Source organism: Orycteropus afer, unplaced genomic scaffold (assembly GCF_000298275.1).
Source record: "Orycteropus afer afer isolate SDZICR_OR568_19922 unplaced genomic scaffold, OryAfe1.0 scaffold00051, whole genome shotgun sequence".
Taxonomy (NCBI): Eukaryota; Metazoa; Chordata; class Mammalia; order Tubulidentata; family Orycteropodidae; genus Orycteropus; species Orycteropus afer.
Genome location: NW_006921638.1, coordinates 1,340,799 through 1,357,110, shown reverse-complemented (window position 1 = coordinate 1,357,110; position 16,312 = coordinate 1,340,799). Strand labels below are relative to the sequence as shown.

At 38.9% G+C, this 16,312-nt stretch overlaps 1 protein-coding gene across 1 annotated transcript in view; it reads right to left on the bottom strand.

Annotated features, from left to right (window-relative positions):
• The window catches only part of NUBPL (nucleotide binding protein like), a 43,641-nt gene extending 27,897 nt beyond the window's left edge, over window positions 1-15,744 (bottom strand). The window contains exons 1-2 of the mRNA XM_007938585.1: window positions 15,699-15,744; window positions 12,983-13,068 (exon numbers count right to left, since the gene is read on the bottom strand). Of these exons, the coding sequence (XP_007936776.1) occupies window positions 12,983-13,068; window positions 15,699-15,744 (132 nt within the window). The remainder of the gene's footprint in view (window positions 1-12,982; window positions 13,069-15,698) is intronic.
• Window positions 15,745-16,312: the final 568 nt, after the last annotated feature.

Genomic DNA, 16,312 nt, shown 5'->3' with positions numbered 1-16,312 from the left:
TGGGAGGGGAGCTATTGTATTGTGGTAAACTGTGGTCAATGACATGAGACAAAGTATATGTGAACTGCTGTATGGAAAGTGAATTTGCTTTGTAAATCTTCACCCAAATCACAATTAAAAAAAAAAAAATAAAGACAGACCAGTTAATATGACTATTCTGGTTACCTAGTACCACTCTGACAGGAATATACCACAAATGAGATGGCTTGAACAAACAGGAGTTTATTCTCTTACAGTTTGAAGGCTTTAAGTCCAAGTTCAAAGTGCCAGGCGCTAGGGGCTGAGTGGAAGACCCTCAACCTTGGGGTCCAGCTCTGCCTCCTGCTCCTGGCTCACTGGAGCTAGAGTGTTTCTTCACTCAGACAGCTGTTGGCTGCTGAAGCTGAGAAGCCCAAGGTTGACAAATAAAAAGGCACAGTCCCAATGTTACCAAACCACACGGCAGGCCATTAACTTGAGTCCATTGTAAGTCCCAAGGTCAGCAGAGCATGGCAGCCTGTTGAACAACAACTCAGCTACATGCAGGCTTCAAGCGTGCCATAAGCTAGAGACCATTCCCCAAGGCTTCTGCTTAAATACAGGAATCAGACCACAATCCCTAAGGTAGCTACTCAGCTGCTCACAGTAGATTCCACCATGGAGTTGATTACCAGTCTCATCAGGGGAATACTACATCCAGCTGCCCAGCCACTCAACCAGGCCTAGCCAAGTTGACATACAAACATAACCACCACATGACTATTATTCAAATATGACATAACATGACTATTATTCAAATTTGCACACCAACTGCTAATGGCAAAGATGAAGAAATTGAAGTTTTCTTTTCTTTTTTTTTTTTAACCAGTTTCTGCAGTCTGAAATTGACCAAACATCAATCTAGATGCACTTATAATTACTGGTTATTGGGATGTGAAAGTTAGGAACCAAGAAGCAGTATTAGTAGTAGAAAAATATGGTCTTGGTGATAGAAGTGATGCCAGAGATGGCATGATAGAATTTTGCAAGACAAACAATTTATTCAGGAGCTCTGGTAGCATAGTGCCTAAGGCACTTGACTGCTAACCAGAAGGCTGGTGGTTCAAACCCACCAGCCACTGCTCAGAAGGAAGATGGGGCAGTCTACATCGGTAGTGATACTGCCTCGGAAACCCAAAGAGGGGTCGCTATGAGTTGGGTCCAACTCGACGGCACATAACAGTAACAACAACAACAACTTATTTACTGAAAATACCTTTTGTCAGCAACATAAACAGTGACTATACACATGGACCGTGCCAGGTGGAATACACAGGAATCAAACTGACTACATCTGAGGAATGAGACAATGGAGAAGCTAAATATCATCAGTCAAAACAAGGCCAGTGCCAAAGGTGGCATGTCTGGCCTCTCAGGGACAGGTCTTGGGTTACTGATGGTGATTCTGTCTTCCTCTTGCGGGGTTAGAGGAGGTCAGAAGATGCAGACTCCATGCCCCTTTGGCAGTTGGTGTCAGAAGCAGTGAGATTTGTTGCTGTGGCCCCAGACTAACAGAAGCATGGGACTTCATAAAAGAAAGAAGGAAGCGTCCTGGGAAGTGAAATTTTGGATTATTAGGTGGTTACTTTGGTTGGTGTTACATAGATTTATTGACTATGTAAAGGCATTTACTGTGTGGGTCATAACAAATTATGGATAACATTGTAAGAATGGGAATTGTGGAACACTTAATTGTGCTCATGAAGGACTTTTACATAGATCAAGTGGCAATTGTTTGAATAGAACAAAGGGATACTGAATGGTTTAAAATCAGGAAAGATGTGCATCAGGGCTGTATCCTTTTACCATACTTATTCAATCTATATGCTGAGCAAATAATCTGAGAAGCTGGACTATATGAAGAAGAATGTGGTATCAGGATTGGAGGAAGACTCATTAACAACCTGAGATATGCAGATGACACAACCTTCTTTGCTGAAAAGGAAGAAGACTTAAAGCACTTAGTGATGAAGATCAAAGACTCTTGGAAGAATGAACAAATCTGTCTTGGAGGAATAATATCCAGAATGCTCCTAAGAAGCAAGAATGGCCAGAGTTCATCTCTTACACTTTGGTCATGTTAACAGAAAGAACCAGTCCGTGGAGAATAATATCCTTCAGAGGGTCAGTGAAAAAGGGAAAGCCTGTCAACAAGGTGTATTGACACAGTGGTTAAGATGATGGTCTCAAGCATGGCAATGATTGTGAGGATGGTACCGGTCCAGACAGTGTTTCATTCTGTTGTATGTAGAGTTGCTGTGAGTGGAAACTGACTCAAAGACACCTAACAAAAACAACATGCCTCTGGTTATAATCCCATTTGGGAATGGGTTTTCTTTGTTTGGTTAATGATGCAGGATTAGTGGAGGGTATGTTTTAAGTCAATCTCTTTTGAGATATAAAAGAGAGTAAACAAGCAAGCTAAAGAAGTAGAAATGGGGGAAGAAAAGATGCCAAGCCACATGAAGACTGCCCAGGAGCAGAATCTCAGAAATGATAAGGATCTTCTTCCAGAGCCAACACAGAGACAAAGCTTTCTACTAGAGCTGACAGCCTGATTTCAGACTCCTAAACTATGAGAAAAGAAATTTGTTTTTTAAAACCATCCACTTGTGGTATTTCTACCATAAAAGCACAAGATAATTAAAACACTGTCCTTTCCTTATAGAAGGTACTCAATATCAGTTAATTTATCTTTGAGGAATAAATAAATTAATAACTATCACAGAAGTCAAATTAATTAAATGATATCTTTGTGCAGAAGTAAAAAGAAATATACTGTAATATACTTTTTATTAGCTGGAAAGGAGATTATCTAAGAAGGAAGGGCTGGACAGTGACAACCTCTGTGGCTCCAAAATTCAAATGGCAGGGGAAACCCTTCAGATCAATGTCTCTGGACCTCCCTTGCAAAAGAAAGTGCCCCCCCCCCAAAAAAAGGGCATGAGAATGATACAACACAAAGTATTCATCATTAAAAGTGTGTAAGATGAAAATACTTCATTATTATTAAACTTACTCTATCTACAAATACTGAAATAGTCAAGGATTTGGCAGAGTTGGTATTTCAGGAAGAGAACAAAGGATTTAATAATTCATCTCTTCTCCTCCTTCCTTGAGTTTTAAGAAATTATTTAAGTTTATTTTAAAATGTTCTTGTAGATATATTACTAAACTCTGTCCATACCAATGAATTCCAATGGCATCAATGTTTCCATGGTAACTAATGCACTTCAAAAGAGAAAAAAGCAGAGAGCAATACTAAAAACCAGGGGAAAAACAGAATAAAGTGGTATAAATAAAGCATAACATTTCTCCTTCACATTTATGAAACACTTTCTGACTTCAAATATTTTACTATTACTTAGAATCCCAGGCTCTCAAAAGCCAGGGGGATATCAGAGGTCATCAAATCTACATTCCATTCATAGCAAAGATCCCCTTTACAATGTTGCTGTACCATGGCTGTCCAACTGCTAACAGAGCTCAATGTTGGAAAGTTCTCACTCATTCACTCTTGAACATTAATGAACACCTATCTGGCTCAGTAGGCTAAAGAAATGATTAAGACATTATATCTCATTTTAAAATTCTTGCAATGTGGAAGCCAAGATAGGCAAGTAAATAATTAAAACATAAGGGTGAAAAAAGAGCACTATATTAAAGGCACAAGATGTCAAAATAGTCAGAGGAGAAACCATTAATTCCCAGTAGAAGGATTATGCAGTTCTAATGACTTTCATTTCTACTCTACATTAGCCCCACACACTGATGACCACCTCTTGGACCTTGTCATGACTCAGAACTGCTCCAACCTTAACTTTCTGATTACAAACAGCTCTTCCACTCTCTAATCCCTGTACTAGTTCTAATATCCTCAACTTTTATCTTTCAGTGATACTTCCCTAGTCCCAACCTGGGCTGAGTGACCATACCTCTTCCTAACGGTGACATCCAGACTACTGAGAGCTAGTAAAGAAAATCACACAGCCATGTAAATCAGTGCCATGACAAACTCATAGTCTTTCTCATACCTCAGCTGGAAGAACCATAGAGTTTTTGGCATTCCCTTGAACTGTCCTTAGCCAGCAATTTTTTCTTTCCTGATAACAATTTTAAACCTTTATAATTCTAAAGTTTTCCATTCAATCATTCCCTCCCACTCAGGTCAGGAGCCTTTCTTCCTACTTTATAGAAAATATAGGTCATTGGGTAGGAAATATCTTAATATCATATCCACTCACCTGAAGTCCACCACCCTAGCTGACCAAGAACATGTTCCTTCATTCTTACTTCTAATCTCAGAGGAATGAGGGACACTCCTTCTTGCCCAAGGATAATCTGACCTTTGAATCCTTTCTCTCAGTCTTCTCCCACACACTGTTAAGAACCTTTAACCTTCAAACACTTCTTAACTCTCTGTTGTCTTCCAATTCTGTAACATTTCTTTCTTGCCTAACATCATTCTCCTTTGGGTTTCATCTATTTCTTGGCCTGCTCAAACTCAGTTTTCTTTCCTCCCCTTAAAGGTTTCCTATAATCAGTTCTCACACCTCTTCTTTTATCACCTATAAATACTTATAACTCTTAATGTTTTCTTGTTTATAGATTTTTCTGAGATTCTTAGAAATAGTAATTGGTTCTCTCTCCTCAGGCAAAAATGTACCTATGCACATAAACAAAAAATGCTTACAACTGAACCAACAGAAAACATCATGATAAATGGAAAAAAAAAAACTGAAGTAGTCAAGAATTTCATTTTTGGATCCACAATCAATGCCCATGAAAACAGGAGTCAAGAAATCAAACACTGTGCTGCTGTTTTTGTTAGGTGTCATCAAACTGGTTCCAACTCAGTGACTCTGTGTATAATAGAGCAAAACACTGCCCAGTCCTGCGCCATTCTCACAACTATTGGTATGTTTTAGCCCATGGTTGCAGCCACTGTGTCAATCCTTCTCTTTGAAGGTCTTTTTGCTGACCTTTTACTTTACCAAGCATGATGTCTTCCAAGGATTAGTTCCTCCTGATGATAACAAGAAAAAAGTACATAAGACAAAGTCTCACCATCCTCATTTCTAAGAAGCATTCTGTCTATACTTCTTCCAAGACAGATTTGTTCACTCTTTTGAAAGTCCATGGTATATTCCTGGAGCCTTGTTTTTCACCAATACCTTCAGTGCAGCTCAGACTTACTCCTTCAATATCATTCTATCTTAATCATATGCTACCTCCTGAAATAGCTGAACATCAACTGATTCTTATTTGTACAGTGACTCTGTATATTCCAACAAGGTATTGCATTGGGAAGATGTGCTGCAAATGACCTCGTTAAAATGCACAACTGTTACTTTGATGACTAAAGTCTGCCTGACTGAAACCATGATATTTTCTATAGTCTCCTATGTATGTGAAACCCGAACAATGAAAAAGGAAGATCAAAGAAGAATTGATTTATTAGAGTTGTGGTGCTGCCGAAGAACATGGACTTCCAGAAGAATTAACCAATCTGTCTTGAAGGAAATAGAGCCAAAATGTTCCTTAGAAGGGATAATGGTGAGACTTTGTCTCACTTACTTTGGACATGCATCAGGAAGGACCAATCACTGGAGAAAGGCCCTTAAGTTTGGTGAAGTAGAGAGTTAGTGAAAAAGAAGACCCTCAATGAGATGGACTGACACAGTGGCTGCTGTAACAACAGATTCAAACAATGGAGTTTCTAGTTGATGCAAATGGTTATGGACTACCAGCCAAAAGGTTGGTGGTTAAACCCATGCAGAGGCACCTTGGAAGATAGGCCTGGAAATCTGCTTCTGAAAGGTCACAGCCTTGAAAACCCTATGGAACAGTTCTACTCTGTACACATGGGGCTGCCATGAGTCAGAGTCAACTTGATGGCAATTAACAGCAACAACAACAACCCACATATATATATATATATAGCACATAAATAGTAACAAAAGGCTCAAACATACTGATAATTGTGAGGATGGTGCAGGACTAGGGAATGTTTTGTTCTGCTCTATGTAAGGTCGATATGAGTTGATATGAGTTGGAGCCACATCAGTGATACCTAACAACACACACATAGCCACAATATCAGAGAATTCACAGATTCCCTACTGCCTGATCTCATGAAGCAGCTTGTCAATGAACCCCAGATTAGCAGCCCTTGTTATGCTTAAATATTAAAGATAGTTGCTAAATTTTCAAGTTTCTCAATATACTTTTTGATTAAGAGTCAAAATAAAGAACAGATGGTTCTGCTACATTCATCTTTTTAAGTTCATAAAAGTTAATATAGTTCTCTATATCAGGAATCTGAATCTACACCCACTCCTCACTTACCAATATGATTAGGTTCCAAAGACTAAGTGGCTATGTGAAAATCAGTGTTATGCGAAAATGGAAGATGACCACATCATCTCACCTCATCTGGATTGTGAACGTCTTGCTGGGCCCATGTTGAGGTCACCTACCACCACTATCTCCCTATCCCTCACATCACCTCAGGAGAGCTGGGCCCCCACCATTGCTCACAGGGGAGGGCCACCCAGTCTTTCAGAGGCAGTGTAGCCAAAGTGCCAACCCTCTTCCCATCACTGGAGTCCCCTTTTTCTCCTACCCTCACCATATTTGCAAGATGGGTGGCCCCAGTTCATCTCTTCAACGACCCCAAATTGTCCTTAATGGCTTTTTCTAGGGCAAGGGGCTTCCTGTCATCAGGTGGGAAGGTCTGGGTGCCAAAAGGGGGTGCACACTGGCCCCTCACCTGAGCATTCCCCACCTCTCACTGGACAGCCTTGCCCCCTCTGTACCTACACTCCTTGGAAAACTGGCAATCCAGAGTTTCCTCCAAGGCCACGATGGTCAGGCCTGGCCTCTGCCCTTGTCCTTAAACAGATGCTGCTGGCCACTCACCCAGTGACCCCATCCCTGCCCAGGCAGCCTGCCCTATCCTCATCTGTGCTCACCCAGGAGGGGGCATCGAGGAAGTGTAAGGGGCTACATAGGTGTCTGTTACCTGATATGGGGTCCTGGAGTTCCTGGGTACCCCAATGCCCATAGTCTGACCATAGTAGAGCCCATCGCTTCTACTCCTTCCCTGGGCTGGGAGCTGGGGCCAGATCCCATGGTCTGGCTTCCTCCCTAATCTCGAGGGCAGCCCACTATCTGGACACTGGATGCTGCTGCTCCAAACTCAGCCCTCTATGTGCACCCAGGACCCACTGGGCCACCTCTCATCTCTGCTGGCTTCACTCCAGCACCCCGTCTACTCCACCCAAAACCCCAGTGGTCCAGGAAAACCATGCTCCCTCTCCTTCTCCCAGGAGGTGAAAAATATTATGCAATATGAGCATCCTTTCTACGTGCACCTGCAGTCTGTCAGTCAGGGATCCTGGCATTCTCTACTGCCAGATGTGTGTCATTAATGCACAGTATAGTAGGATAGTAGTCTTTTCACTATTGTTGCAAATGTGAAATATTTGATAACAAGATAGTTGATAAGTGAGGAGTAGATGTAGTCTATTTTTTAATAACTGTTTTTATAAAAATAACTATTGTCATTTTTTTTTTACTTGTTATTGTGATTCAGGTAAAATTTTACAAAGCAGATTATAGCCATTTTTTAAAAAGTCAATTCTTCACTCTCCAATTGCAAAGACTACAGTTTACCAGATGTACTTCATCTAACCCATATGCTCTTTTTGACTTGTCAACTACTTGCAAGTCTGAATTTCTCAGTCCAGTATTTCATAGACTCCATCTTCAACAAATATTTATTGAGGACCTATAATGTTCCAGGCACAGTTCTATGTACTGTCTGTAGCAGGCTTTACTCCTAGAACCATTATGCTCCATTAGGAATGTCTACTCCACCCTCTTGTCTTTAAAGGCTAGAGAAAAATGTGTGACGAAGAGTATGAAATTGTTTCCCTCTTTATTTATAGAGAAGTAAGTATCAAGTGAGGAGCCCTGGTGAGGCACTGGTTAAGCATTTGGCTGCTAACTGAAAGGTGGGCAGTTTGAACTCGCTGATTGCTCCAGGGGAAAAAGATGTGACAGTTTGCTTCTGTAAAGATTTACAGCCTTGGAAATCCTAGAAGGCAGAGATCTACTCTGTCCTACAGGGTGGTTATGAGTCAGAATCAACTCGGCAGCAACAAGTTTTTAAAGTGGCAAGTGATACAGATAAACAAATAACAAAGCCTGAAAGGTACATATGCCGAATTTGACAACTCATGGTCAAATTAGACTCCTACATGGCAAAGCAAATTTAGGACCTGCTCCATCACAATGATCATTTCAAGTGGCAGGATCATCTGAAATGATCTCTTTATATACCAAACCATAATTGAGAAGAAGGATGGGGGCGAGGGAGAGAAAGTTCTGGCTCCAGCTCTTTTAGAAATTTTGCTCGAGGATTTTATGATGTTTTTGATGCACATGCCTCAACTTCCACTTTTAGAATGAGAAGTTAAGCACTTAAGTGTAGATGGAATGGTTATTATCCTGACCTTGAAATGACCTTAACAGACCCTGTGACCTAATTTCTGTTAACAGGAGGATTATAGATTACTTATTGCTAACTCAGTGTCTTAACTTCTGGCAGATAACTTTCTCTCCAACTTTTTGCTGATTTACATCTTAAAATCCCATATAATAAGTCACCTTACTCATCGCAGCATGTATTATCTGTATATATAGTTTCTCTCGGAGGGCATAATGGGAACTTCAAAGCTAGGAGTGTTGTAGGTGCTTTATTGATTCTGTCTAAGGGGAGTACTTGATTATCAGTGTTTTTAAATTTTTCCAGGCTAAAATTCACAACACAGGGATTTTTGATCTTTCATTTATTCAGACGTAAAAGCTGTAAATAAATGAAATACTATCTGAACATATTTTTTATCCTGCTACTGAGAATAACCTCAGATCAACTGTAAGGAAAATATACAGGTGTCCTCTTTTTCAGACTTCTCAATTTTCACAAAAGTATGTCTATCCAATCCAGAGCTCCACAGTTAGTCAATGTACCCAGCTTTGCACTGAATGGCAAGAGCTGCACTTGGGGGTATTTATTGAGGAAGATCATCTCAACCTATATATTCCTATACTAGATTTAATAATTTAATTAATTAACATACTAGATTATATATTTAATTAATATACTAGATTTAATATTTTTTAATAATAATTTTCAGATGTCTATTAATGGATTTTGAATCAGATGATAATATCATCTACTATGCCAGGAATGACAAACTGAAGAATGGCGTGGCATTCATCATCACAAAGAATGTATCAAGATCTAGCCTGAAGTACAATGCTGTCAGTGATAGGCTAATATCCATATGCGTAAAAGGAAGACCAATTAATACTACTATTATTCAAATTTACACACCAACCAGAAAAGCAAAAGATGAGGAAATTGAAGATTTTTACCAACTTCTGCAGTCTGAAATTGACCAAACATGCAATCAAGATGTATTAATTATCACTGGTGACTGGAATGCAAAAGTTGGAAACAAAGAAGAATCACCGGTAGTCAGAAAATATGGCCTTGGTGATAGAAATGACACTGGAGAGCACATGATAGAGTTTTGCAAGACCAATGACTTATTCATTGTAAATACCATTTTTCAACAACACAAATGGCAGCAATACACGTGGACTTTACCAGATGCAGTACACAGGAATCAGATTGACTACATCTGTGGCAAGAGGTGATGTAGAAGCTCAATAACTTCAGGCAAAACAAGGCCAGGAGCGCATTGTGGAAAAGACCATCAGTTGCTCATAAAACAAGTCCAAGCTAAAGCTGAAGACAATTAAAACAAGTCCATGAGAGCCAAAATATGACCTTGCTTATTATATCCTTCTGAATTCAGAGACCATCTAAAGAATAGATTTGATGCATTGAAACCAATGACCAAAACCAGAGGAATTGTTGGATGACATTAAGGACATCATCCATGAAGAAAGCAAAAGGTCACTAAAAAGATAGGAAAAGAAGAAAAGACCAAAATGGATGTCAGAGGAGACTCTAAAACTTGCCCTTGAATGGAAAGTAGCTAAAGGAAATGGAAGAATTGACAAGATAAAAGAGCTGAACAGAAGATTTCAAAGAGCGGCTTAAGAAGACAAAGTCAACTATTATAATGAAATGTGCAAAGATGGAGTTAGAAAACCAAAAGGGAAGAACACGCTCAGCATTTCTCAAGCTGAAAGAGGTGAAGAAAACGTTCAAGCCTTGAGCTGCAATACTGAAACATACTATGGGCAAAATAATCAATGATGCAGGAAACATCAAAAGAAGATGGAAGGAATACACAGAATCACTGTACCAAAAAGAAATGGTTGATGTTCATCCATTTCAGGAGGTGTCATATGATCAAGAACCAACAGTACTAAAGGAAGAAGTCGAAGCTGCACTGAAGGAAGTAGTGAAGAATAAGGTTCCAGGGATTGACGGAATACCCATTGAGATGTTTTAACAAATGGATGCCCCGCTGGAGGCACTCATTCAGTTATCCCAAGAGATCTGGAAGACAACTACCTGGCCAACTGACTGGAAGAGATCCATATTTGTACCCATTCTAAAGAAAGATGATCCCACAGAATTATCGAACAATATTGACATCACACACAAGTAAAATCTTACTGAAGATAATTCAAAAGCAGTTGCAGCAGTATACTGACAGAGAGCTTCCAGAAATGCAAGCTGGATTAAGAAGGGGACGTGGAGTGAGGGACATCATAGTTGATGTCAGACAGATCTTGACTCAAAGCAAAGAATACCAGAAAGATGTTTACTTGTGTTTCACTGACTGTGCCAAGGCATTCAATTGTGTGGATCATAACACATTGTGGATAACATTGAGAAGAATAGGAATTCCAGAACACTTGACTGTACTCATGAGAAACCTGTACATAGACTAGGAGGCTGTCCTTCGAACCAAACAAGGGGATACTGCATGGTTAAAAATTAGGAAGAGAGTGTGTCAGGGTTGTATCCGTTCACCATACTTACTCAATTTGTATGCTGAGCAAGTAATCCAAGAAGCTGGACTATATGAAGAATAATGGGGCATCAAGATTGGAGGAAGGCTCATTAACAACTTGTGATATGAAAATGGCAAAACCTTGCTTGCTGAAAGTGAAGATGACTTGGAGCACTTACTGCTGAAGATTAAAGACTATAGTTTGCAGTATGGATTATACCTCACTAAAAAGAAAACAAAAATCCTCACAACTGGACCAATAAGCAGCATCACGATAAATGGAGAAAAGACTGAAGTTGTCAAAGACTTCTTCTTACTTGGTTCCACAATCAACACCAATGGAAGCAGCAGTCAAGATATCAAAAGATGTATATGCATTGGGCAAATCTGTTGCAAAAGACCTCTTTCAAATGCTGAAGAGCAAAGATGTCTCCTTGAACACTAAGATGCACCTAACCCAAGCCATGGTATTTTCAATTGCCTCATATGCATGTTAGAGCTGGACAATGAGTAAGGGAGACTGAAGAAGAGTTGATGCTTTTGAGTTGTGGTGTTGGTGAAGCATGCTGAAAGTACTGTGGACTGCTAAAAGAACTAACAAATCTGTCCTAGAAGAAGTGCAGCCAGAGTGTTCCTTGGAAGCAAGAATAGCCAGACTTTGACTCACCTACTCTGGTCATGTTGTCAGATGGGATCATTCCCTGGAGAAGGATGTCATGCTTGGTAATATGAAGGGTCAATGAAAAAGGGGAAGGCCTTCAACAAGATGGGTTGACTAAGTGGCTGCAGCCATGGACTCAGATATAGTAGGAATCATGAGGCTGGCACAGGACCAGGTGGTATTTCATTCTGTTGTACACAATAAGGTCTCTATGAGTCAGAGTCGACTTGATGGCATATGACAACAATCAAAACAACATTAAGATCCATCCATTGTTGGTTCTTTTCCTGTGTGATGATCTCAATGAAGAATCTGATGAAAGTTATAAATTTTCTCTACACCAAAACAAACTTGAGCATACAATTTTGGGGTGTGGACCATGGGACCTCTGAAGCTAATTCTGAAGCTAATGGGCTGAGGTTCAAAAAGGTCTGCTTGATAAACTTTAAAATCTATCCCTAAATTAACTCAGACCACTAAAATGGTACAAAGTTGTATATATCACATTGGGCTTGCATTGAAATACTTGTTCTAAATTGTATACTGGCACAATGCCACTTGCTTTTGCTGATGCACAATAGAAAAAGGAATCTTCTATTTACTTTAAAGAAGGTAATGAGGACATGTCCACCGCATACACAGTTTCCTCTTTCTGACAACCTAGGGGACATATGCCTCTCAGGTCTCAGCACTGTTTCTACTGAGCACCCAACGTTTTTTGGGAGAAATGGACAGTTTGGTTTGACTCTTGGCTGCTAAAAAATTCATGGCCTAGCTCTAACAATTTAAGCTGCTGGCATACATTTTGCTTACTGATTTCACTTACGAAGTGATTTTAATTATTCTTTGTTTTATTTCTAATGTGTTTTACTTGGCCATATTGTATAGAAAAAGCCTTACTTTTTAGAAAAAGGTGGGCTATACATGAGTTAAATTGTAGGAGACAGTAGGAAAAAAGTTCTTTTTCACCTGTTTCACCACTGGTGATCTACTCAAGTCTATGTCCCTGAATTATTTCCTAAAACACTCTTATTTTTTCAGTGATAGATGTAATTATTTGAGAGAAATAGTACTTCTTCAGAAAACTCAACCCTGAAATATATTTTAAGATTCTTTTTAATTAATATAGCATGTATTCATGTGATTTCTAATATGTGTGTTTTAAAGTAACCAGAAAGATGAAGTAGAATTTTGATGATATTTTCATACAGATTTCTGCACAAAACTAAATTAAAACTTGAATTTTTTCAACAATTTGATTCTTCATTTAAAAGAGTTTCATATTTTTGTGAATGCTTACAGGCACGTGGACTTTTCGAAACATCTCAGCACCCTTGTGTGCATCCATTAGTGCAATGTCCTGGGGCGTGGAGACAATCACAGCACCTAACCAAAAGATACACAAAACACAAATGATGTTTCAGTTTAATTCTTTATGAAAACATTACTTCCAATTTTATGTTGCTTACATTTTCAAAGGGCCTACTCCATTATGTATTTAGGTAACTCATACAAATTTTACATAAAAGAATACAAACAGTAAGGTCTACTTTGCTCTTGCTTACCTTTAACTTTTTGCTTCTAGAAATACAACCAACTGTCCAGGAATTCAGGATCACAACTATTTCATCAGAATCTTCTTCCCATTCAGACAATGTGCTAGCTAGATGCACAAGGTAGGCCTTACCTTCAAGAAGTTAATAATCTCTTAGCGCCCTGCACACCCTGCCTTCCATGGCACAGGGGACCCAGGTACTGTGTGGACACTGCACACAGGCTGTGCTCTACTCTTAGTGCATAAATTCATAAATATTAATGGGTAACAACAGAAAATGGTATTGCACAGGAAGTTTGGGAGATGTTATTTATTGTGTTCTTCCTGAAATAGGGACAAAATTGAACAAACAAAATGATTTTGGTGCTTTGGAAAGTACGAAAGCTGTTAGTGAATTCTATTCTCCTGTATCAGGAGAAGTAACAGAAATTAACGAAGCTCTTACAGAAAATCCAGGGCATGTTAACAAATCCTGTTATGAAGATGGTTGGCTGATCAAGATGACACTGAGTAATCCTTCAGAACTCAATGAACTAATGAGTGAAAAGGCATATGGAAAATAAATAAAATCTATTGAACAGTAAAAATGGAATCCCTAAATAAAGTAGTATTAAACAACTTAAAAATAAAAAATTAATAGTCTACTTGGGGAGACCAACACATGAAGGATTACACCACAGTGTGCTAGGCTTTATAACAGAGAAACACATATGGTATCATGGAGTTATAAAGGAAGAATAGGAAGGAAAGATAATGAATTCAAACTGGGGGAGAGGACGGTGAAGGTGATGGATAGAACAGGGAAGCAAGAGGTAAGGAGTTGCAATAGAGCAAAGGTTCCGGAAAGAGCTGATTCCCAGCGGAGTCCTAAAAGTTTGTTACAGAAAACTCACTAGTGGCAGAAACACACTATGAAGAGCAGTTCGGTGAGTGTAAAACGAGAGGTTGTGGCAGAAATTAAGATGTAAAACAGTGGTAGGCTGAACTAAGGCAGCACTAATTGGACGGAATTGGAGACTCTGTCCAAGAAACCATAAACTACCCAGCAGTTCTCTTATTCCTCTTTGAAAGACTGCTGGACATCATTATCTCTGCAAAAATTATACTCTACATGCCCATACAGTTCCACAATTTGCCACCTTTATGATTCTGTTATCAATGTTTCACTGTTCCTTGTTTTTTCCATATCCAAACACCTGAAAGGGATCTAATGTCAGTTCCAGTCCAATCTAGCTTTGTGACCAACCTTGGACAAGTGATTCAGAATCACTCTGGGTCTCAGTTTCCTTAGATGTAAAATTAGTGAATAGGCCAGACAGTCTCCAAAATCTCATCTATCTCTATTATTATATGATATAGAATTCTCTGTTAACTAAAAATCGTTTTTTAAACCACCCTACTCAAACTGGCTGCCTCAGTCATGATATTTAAGTAAATATAAAATGCTACTTCCTTTAAGAAATGTAGCCCCACAATCTCAGAGCCATTCTCTTCACATGTTACTGGGTAATTTGCTTGGTTATATCCTCCAAATCCTCTTCTTAACTATTTACTTAATAAGCCTTCAAAAGCACCCTTAGTTTTCATATTTAATAAATATGCTATTGTTTTAAACAGTCTTTGCCAACTATTTGTATTTCACTACACAACATAGCTTATTGGACAAATACTAATTTTTCTCATTTTTCTCTCAAACTAATGTCACAATGCCTTGAATAAAATTGGCACTTAACAAAGGACTGGTGATTTAAACAATTTTCCTGCAAGGTAAATTCTTAATTGGCAACTCCTTGAACTAGGAGTCAAGAGCTCTGGATTCAGGGTTTGTTGACTATACTAATTAATGCACTATATGACCTTGAATAGCTTACTGAATCTCAATACATTTCAATTAATGCCTGCATAAAAATGAACCTACCTGCATTGGCCCTATTTAACTTAAAGAACTTAACCACACAAACAAAAAGTTAAAAAATAGTGTAGAAGTGTTATAAAAATGTTCGATGACATTAATTTGATGGCTCTAAGATTCTATAGAGATTAACTGTCTTGGTTTTCTCTCTACTTAACCCTAACACAGTATCACAAATAAGCAACCCTGACATCTGATTTTCTTCATAGAGTACTCTGAATAGCACCATTCATACATCAGTTAATAACTTTTGATAAAAATAATGATCATCTTTCATGTCTCATTAAATGCTTATAAAACAAGTAAACAATCCACTGGAACTACCAACTACATTTACAGAAAACTTTCTGGTGTAAGATTTTTGTGTGCGTGTGTCAGTCATATTATGGTGGCATGCAGGTTGTTATGATGTTGGAAGCTATGCCACCAGTAGTTCAAATACCAGCAGGGTCACCGATGTTAGGCAAGTTTCAGTGGCACTTGGCAACTTACTTCTGAAAATTTGCCAGTGAAAACCTTTGGATGACAAAAGGATATTATTCAACTCACTTGCTTTGTACATGTCATCAGGAAAATTAACTGCTGGAAGAGACATCACGTTTGGTAAAGCGAGTGCCAGCAAGGGCGAAGGAGACCCTTGTTGTGATGAACTGGCTCATGGCTGCAACATTGGACTCCAACAGACTAGCAATCATGGGGATGACGTAAGACCAGGCGATGTTTCATTCTGTTGTACACAGGATTGCTGTGAGTTGGAGTGTCCTCATTGGCAGCTATCTCTAAGTCCTTAATTACAATGCAATCAGCTGTCAGGACACTGTTCTGGGGGGAAAAAAAATCTAGTCCTTCCTGAAACATATAAAAACATAAATGGCCCACACATAAATCACTACTTCTTTTGTTGTACCAAAATCTGGCATGTCACTTAAGTAAACCATTTCAGGTGGCCTAGAATGACTTTTAAAATTAATGATAAGGGAATCAAATTAAAAAAAAAAAAAAGCCTCCAGTAACATTAATTTGAAACATTAGAATCAGTATACATTGCAACTCAGATTTTTAAATTCTAAAAGAACTTTGTCAACTTTTCCCTGTAAATGTATATCTCAGCTTAAAATATGGTCTCCAAAGTTATAAACGATATCCCATTTTATCTGGATGGT